The following is a 7,129-nucleotide window of genomic DNA, read 5'->3' as shown; positions in this document are numbered from 1 at the left end:
TCACCCCAGAGAAAAGACACGTGAGCAGTGACATTTACGGTCCCAGTATAAAGGTCCACCTGCCACGAGTCCTCTTACAGCGAAGACCCGCAGGCAAGAGACCATCCAGGTGTGTCTTCTGAAACAGGGAGAACCACGAAGGTTAGGGAAGGGGTTGTCGCCTCCCTGTGTGTGTGCTTTTTCCTAATGGTGCTGCAGCTATCTCCTCGGGTCCTGCGGGGCATCCACTCGACAGCCTTCTCTTCTGAGGGGCAGTCTGGGCCTTGGCCTGGGCATACCTAGGAATATCACGGATTCAGGCTAGATCCCTGGATGGTTTGTCTTGATGAATTCTGCCTCCATCTTTTTCAAAGCCATGGCCCGTGCATAGCAGAGGCAGCTGGGTTTTGCGGCAGTTTGCTGGTTGGCCGCTTTTCATGAAACAGGAGGCAGCACTGGGCTGGTGCTCAGGCCGTGTCCAGACTGGAGCTTATTTAGAACCCTTGACCCCCAGCAGCCGCACACCCGGGCACTCTGGCAGGCTCTGCGTGCAACAGCACACTCGCAATCTTGGTCGACATTTTGCATTTTGCTCTATTTCTGACCCTTGGAAGTCTCTCCCTTGTTTTTGAACAAGCCTTTTAGGGTTTCTCTTGTTATATTTTATGTGTCTTTATTATATGTTCGGAACAGAGAGGTTGGCCAAGTCGTGAATTTACTGCGCCATATCAACAGAACGCATTTTGGTTTCTAACACTGACTTTACTCCGAAAAGAACAAAGAAGAGTTGATTCTGTGTTGGGGCGATAGTGTTGAAGTTGGGAATAGAGTATCACAGAGATCATCAAAGACATCCAAAAGAGGCAAGTTGAAGGGGCCAAAACTGACAGGCATCTAAGAAAATAATGACTGCTGTCTCTGGGGCCAACTGAGTCCGAGTTAGACCCTGAATCCATGATGTTCAAATGGTACGGATAAAAGTGCTCCAAAAAATCACATGTCCAATGTGAGTTGGCTAAAGGCGGACTCATAAAGCATGGGCTACAGAAAAGTGAGCCAGACTGGGTCACTTCAATCAAGCTCAGAATCACAGGGTCCTGATAAGTAAAAGGATATTTAAAACTTGGATTCATAAGGTAGACCATAGGGTCTGGGGTAAGAACTTTAGGCACTAACTCATTTTCTTCAGTGGGGCTGGGGCCTTATTGATGCCAAGTCTAGCCGACGAACCAGGAGAGCTTGCTATCTGTAAGCATACCTCTAAACACAGACACAGAGATCTTTAGGGTTTTTCTAGAAGGGTGATGTAAGCCCCAATACAGAATGCCAGTGGGGTAGCAAGAACTGAGACTCCAGATCCACGGAGATCCCACCTTATGTAAAGTCTCACTGACACCTGGGAGACCCACTGGAGATCTTTGGCAACAAAGGAAGTCCTATCAGCTCGCTTTACTTCCAAAATAATCGTATAGCTTTGACTAATTACATCAGAACTTCTTACAGAGTGTAGGGGTAGAGGGGCCTCTCTGCCTGCCTAATTCTGCTTGAAACCCTTTCAGAATAAGGAAAGAAGAAATTGAGGATATAGGAAAAGCAAAGAGAGGTACTTAGAACCTCCCCACCCCCACCCCAGGGTGAGAGACTGGATGAGGAAGAAAAAACTGTATTATATTATACTATTAATTCTGGAGCAAACAATATATATTTATATAACCATAGTATTATAGATGTCTTTTGTTACTTTTCAGCTTTTTGAATAAACCTTTAGAAAAAATACAGATGATTTCATTGTGATTACACAAAACAATGTTTAAAGAAAAAAAAAAAAAAGGATTTGTGTAGAAGTAAAAGGACAGCTACCCAAAGTCAGGAGAGGGAATGCAGACGGGGAGCTGGAAGGACAGCCAGGGGAGCTCAGATGCACTGCTCAAAGTGGGGTGGCAAGGGACCCTGTCCATTGCTAGGGCTAGGAACACAGGAACCTTTCTGAGGACCATGGGGTAGACTCTGTTGGGGGTTTAAAGTTTGTATCCAGAAAGATACAAAAGAAACTAGCAATCCTAGCCTCTAGCAGATGATCAGAGGAACAAGAGTAAAGGGAGGGTGGGTGGTAGCCTTTCACTGTAGACACTATGTATCTTTGAATTTTAAAACTTTTTAAAAATTTTTTAAGTAAAAGTGAAGGTAACTACTTCCAACTTCCAGGACTGCCCCCTCCTGGAAGAGCAGCACCAGGGCACAAGACCCGCCAAAGGGCATTCGCTGAAGGGGTGCAGCCAGGAGCAAACTGTTGGACACAACTCTAATGCCCCTTAGGGTGGAGATGGGCATATCATAGGAACCATAGGAACTATAGGCAGTAGTTAAAGAATCATTTAGACCTATGTTGAGGAAGATGGAAAGGTTTCCCAAACACCTTGTTGAATGAGACAAGTGGTTAGCATAGATAAGATCCCATTTTTGATATATTTAAAAGTGATATGTATATACGATCTGCATAGGCACAGTGAGTAGTATGGAAGGGCCGCAGCAAACTTAACAGCAGTCATTTCCGAGGTAAGACTCGGGAGAACAGTTTCTTACTTGTGTCTTTCTTGAATTTGTTATGGGATTTCTGCTATGTGTAGACTTCCTTCAATAATGTTCTCAAAATAGCATTGCTCTGTCAAGTGGGAAAAGGCTTTGGAGGGGCGCAGTGAACTCCCAGAGCAAACTCCAGGGAAGAACCAATCCGAACATCTCTGCCTCCCTTGAGAAGAGGCACAATCAGGGCAAGGCTTGATCAACGTCATTTCCATGTCAAAATGCCTTAAGACGCAACAACCTGGTGATCTGTCCCATGTGAATTCTTAGGTGTTCAAAAAGTGGGGAGCAAGACCTTGTATGACCATTAGCTCAAGATCATGGCATCCCTCTATCATGGTGAGACTCAGTAAATGTTTCTCGAATGAACAACTGCCCACACACTGTCCCCAGAAGCTGGTTTTCTAAAACCCACTGGACCTGCAGCCACAACAGTTCATGTTCTGGCCCCACAACAACTGTTCACAGAAACCCTGGCCTGGTGGGGGCGGAGTGGGGAGCGGTGAGGGCGTCCAACCCTGACCAAGGGCCACCCCCGTGATCCCTACACAAGGACTCAGCTGCCCACAAGAAGTGTGACTGTCTCAGTTAATAACACACACATTTCTGACACCAGCAGGGTCATGGAATTTCCACCCCTGTCTGGGCCTGGAGGATCTGGGGGGCCCAGAGGCCTCTCGTCCCGAGCACAGCGATCTTACAGACATCCACACCAACGCTGCCCACAGCTGCTGATTGTTTATTGCACAAGAAACTGGCAATACCAAGGCAAGGGGGAAGGCATTACAAAACCATCTGTTGACCAACCCAGAGCTACCGAAGGACACTCTACACAACACCTCAGTTATATACATGTATGTACACACACGCACACACATGAACACACTTGGAACACCTAGGAGTCTCAGGCTTCCACACCCCACACAGCAGCCTGCACCCCAACCCCCCAGGAGAGAGGGACACTGCAGGGAAGCACAGCAAATAACTCCAGGAAAGAAAACAGGTTGAGCTCCAGTGAGCCAAGCCACTCAAATCAGCACACGCAACTGGACACGGGCTGTCCCTCCATGGGCCGGGGCGGGGAAGGACAAGGGTCTGGGGATGTGAGCCAGTCCTAAGAAGGCCCCGTGACCGGTCAGTGGGCCTGCCTGGGGTCCTGGGAGGCTCAAGCTAGTCTGCAGCTGGTGTGCAGCATGAAAGCCCTGGGGGCCTAGACCAGGGAGCTCGGAACCGCCACCGCGCCAGTATCCCAGAGGAGCGCATTCGCCTTTGCACATCTCCACACGTGGCGGACCACCCATGTCAGAGCTGGCGGGGGCTCCAGACACTGAGTCAGACCATGTGCAGCAGCTCGAGGCCCTTCCGCTGACCTCCGTGGGCAGACAAAGCCTCACTCCCGGGCAGGATGAATGTGCTCTAGGGCGGCTGGACGCACTGCATTCTCAACAGGAGACTAATGGACCTGCCTGTAGCCTCAGGGGCCGCTGGGGAATGACAGGGCCCCCCGCCCCCACATGCTCCATCACTCGGGGCTGCTGGACATCTACGTCTAGGAAAGGGAGTTCTCTGTGGAACACGGCAAGGTTGGGTGACACCTGGGACGCCATCCCTTCCCCTCTCTGTCAGGGCTTGGGGACTATGCCGCTGTGAAGCTGGGCCGCCGAGTCGGGCCTGCCTTGCTCACAGAACTGCTAAGGGGGTTCCTAAGAGGAGCAGCTGTTTGGGAAGATCTTGGACCAATGGTGTCGGGTCCCTCCGGGTCCCCTCGACTCCCGGTGTACCAGCTCCTTGACAGAGAGTGACAGCAGCATACCGACATCAAAACACAAAGTAACCTGACACACAAAATGCTTCAGGTTGATATAAAAGGGAAAAGAAAGTCTGAGGGAGTTTGTCGTTTCCAACCCCCCGACACCCGAGCAGCTGGTACAACCCTTTATTTGCAGGAAAGAACAAACTGTCCCGCACCGAGTGCAGAGATGGGCCTCGCTGCACAGCCTCAGTGGCTCGGTCCTGCCGGGACAGGCAGCAGCAGGCCTCCACCCAGAGCTCTCTCCGGTGCGGGAAGAGTTTCTCTCCCTCAGACCTCCGTTCTACACAGATCACTGGAAAAGTTCTATTTAAAACAGAACCTCTTTTACTGGCAAAGACCCTGGGCTTTCGCAGCCCAGAAGAACTACCCCGAGTGAGCGGCCCGTCTCCTCCCTGCCGAACTGGCCCGTGAGAACCAGGGCTTCTGCACAGCTCTTCGGCACAGAGCACCCTTCCCTGCGCGCTCACGCACATGTAGCACTGGGCTTGGGGAAAAGGAGGAAGAGCTTACAGAGAGGGTCAGGCCTCCAGACTGTGCAGTGGGTGATGGGGCCAAAGGTAACATGGGGGCTTTATTCCAGACTGCCACCACTGGGTAGGAGAAAGGAAGGGACAGGCAGGGCCTCTCGAGGTCGAGCTCTGCTACCACCAGCCTGATGACACTGTGGTCCCACGCACGGCCACCACCTGGGGGGGCCTCCCGGGAGCTCTGTGGCCACCGGCCTCTCGGGGCAGAAAGAACTCATGACTACATGTTGTGCTGGGGGGTGTGGGAGGGGGCTGCCTCAGTTACTCCTGTCCGAAGCCCTCAGTCTCCTCGATGGCGTACAGCAGCTTCTCCTTCAGCTGTTCGTAGCTCTTATATGGTGGGAGATCCAGGCGGTTGAAACTGTGAAGAGAGGGAAGCAGAACAGTCAGCACGGGGAGGTCAGGGCTCCACGGCCCTGCGCCAACCTGACCAGAGTGGGGTCAAAGTAGTTCACGCGGCCGTGGTGAACGCGCCCACCATGTGGCCAGATGCCAGAACAGAGTCCTTGCGAGCCCTGCTGTGTGAGGCCTTCATGCTTCCTGTGCCTGGTCCTTGGAAGGTTCAGCAGACAGGGCAGGGCAGCTGGAGAAATGGGGACATGGGGGCCTGCGCAGAGGGCACACAGGGAAGCAGCTCCTTGTCTACTGGAGTGAAGTGTTTGGTGAGGGATACGAGCTGCTGCCACAAATGCCAGAAGCTCAGAGGCCCCTCCTCTCCAACCCCAGAGCCACACAGACATTGCCAAAGTCCCTGAAGCTGCCCCACACAAAGGGCTGCCCTCAGGAGCTCCTGTGGTCTGTGAGCTGTGGCCACCTCCCACCAAAACCAGCACACTCACCACGTGTGGCTTCTGGGCAGCCAGGTTTCCTTGCCAACCCTGTCGATGCAAAATTTCTGTGGTCCGTTGCTACCTGTTATCCAAAAGAGGAACAGCATAGGCAACAGGACCACGCCTCCCATGGGCAGGACTCTGACTCCCCCCGCCCCCACAGATGGCTCAGGCACTGCCCACTCACACCCTGGGAGTAGCCCCCCAGGCTCACCCTAGGGCGCCAGCCAGGCGAGGGAACACGTACCAATGAGTTCGGCAAATCCGCCAACAGGCAAGCGGCAAGTCCCAGTGACAAACTGCAGCAGTCGGATCCTCTTCTCGTTGTCCATCTCCTTCACCACCTAGGACGAACTCGGCCGGTCAGAGCAAAGCCAGGACGCCCACCTGACGCAGAGCCTCGCCCTAACCTGGGATTCCGGTCGGCCGGCACCCCTCTTCGGGGCTGAGAACACAAGCACGGGTTGGGTGGGGGGTTACAGCCACCAACCTTGGGAACCCCAAAGCCGCTCCCTCTGAGAGGCGGGGTTTGTAGGCCAGTCCCTGTAGCCCATGGGACATCTCGGTCTCAGGGGCACCGTGAGCCAGGTTTTCTCTTCCCATCCAAGTTCTGCCTTTAAAAATATACTAAGGATGGGCTCCCTTGCACAACGGGGAGCCTGCTTCTCCCTCTGCTAGTGGCTCCCCCTGCTTGTGCTCTCTCTGCGCACTCTCTCAAATAAATAAACAAAATCTTTAAAAAATAATTAAAAAGTAAATATTTTTTAAAAGTCGGGGGGGTGCCTGGGTGGCTCAGTCATTAAGTGTCTGCCGTCAGCTCAGGTCATTATCCCAGGGACCTGGGATCGAGCCCTGCATCAGGCTCTCTGCTTGGTGGGAAGCCTGCTTCTCCTTCTCCCACTCCCCGTGCTTGTGTTACCTCTCTCACTGTCAAATAAATAAATACAGTCTTTAAAAATACACATATACTAAGGATGGGAGTGACTGCTTCATGGGAATGGGGTTTGTTTTGGGGGGAGATGAAATGTTCTGAAATTAGACGGTGGTCATGACTGCCTTGTACTGCGAAAGGTCAATGAATCGTAGTATCTTAAAATGCTGAACATGGTGAGTTTTATGGGGTGGGAATTTTGCCTTCACAAAGGAATGTTTATATACCTATTCTTCCTCATGTATGCTATACTTCATAACGACAACAAGACTACACATACAAAAGAATCAACTCATTACATCCAGGACTCGGCTCATTCAGTTTCTCCAGAGACAAGCACATGCTGGCCCGTGTCCCCGGGCTGGAAGGAAACCACACGACCAATGGGAGCTTTCCTTCCTGCCTGCAGGCTCACCCCTGTCCCACCAAGGCTAACCACCAACGTGGCCTGTCAAGAGCCCTGGAC

General features: G+C 52.1%; 1 protein-coding gene across 3 annotated transcripts in view; it reads right to left on the bottom strand.

The window, feature by feature from the left end:
* Window positions 1–3,281: 3,281 nt before the first annotated feature.
* The window catches only part of WWP2 (WW domain containing E3 ubiquitin protein ligase 2), a 147,748-nt gene continuing 143,900 nt past the window's right edge, over window positions 3,282–7,129 (bottom strand). For all 3 annotated transcript variants that reach the window (XM_032323083.1, XM_032323084.1, XM_032323086.1), the window contains 3 exons: window positions 5,980–6,076; window positions 5,742–5,814; window positions 3,282–5,263 (listed from right to left, as the gene is read on the bottom strand). In XM_032323083.1, coding sequence (XP_032178974.1) covers window positions 5,164–5,263; window positions 5,742–5,814; window positions 5,980–6,076 — 270 coding nt within the window. In that variant the 3' untranslated portion in view covers window positions 3,282–5,163. The remainder of the gene's footprint in view (window positions 5,264–5,741; window positions 5,815–5,979; window positions 6,077–7,129) is intronic.

Source organism: Mustela erminea, chromosome 19 (assembly GCF_009829155.1).
Source record: "Mustela erminea isolate mMusErm1 chromosome 19, mMusErm1.Pri, whole genome shotgun sequence".
Taxonomy (NCBI): Eukaryota; Metazoa; Chordata; class Mammalia; order Carnivora; family Mustelidae; genus Mustela; species Mustela erminea.
Note: the sequence above shows the minus strand (reverse complement) of the source record. Positions and strands in the feature narration are given on the sequence as shown.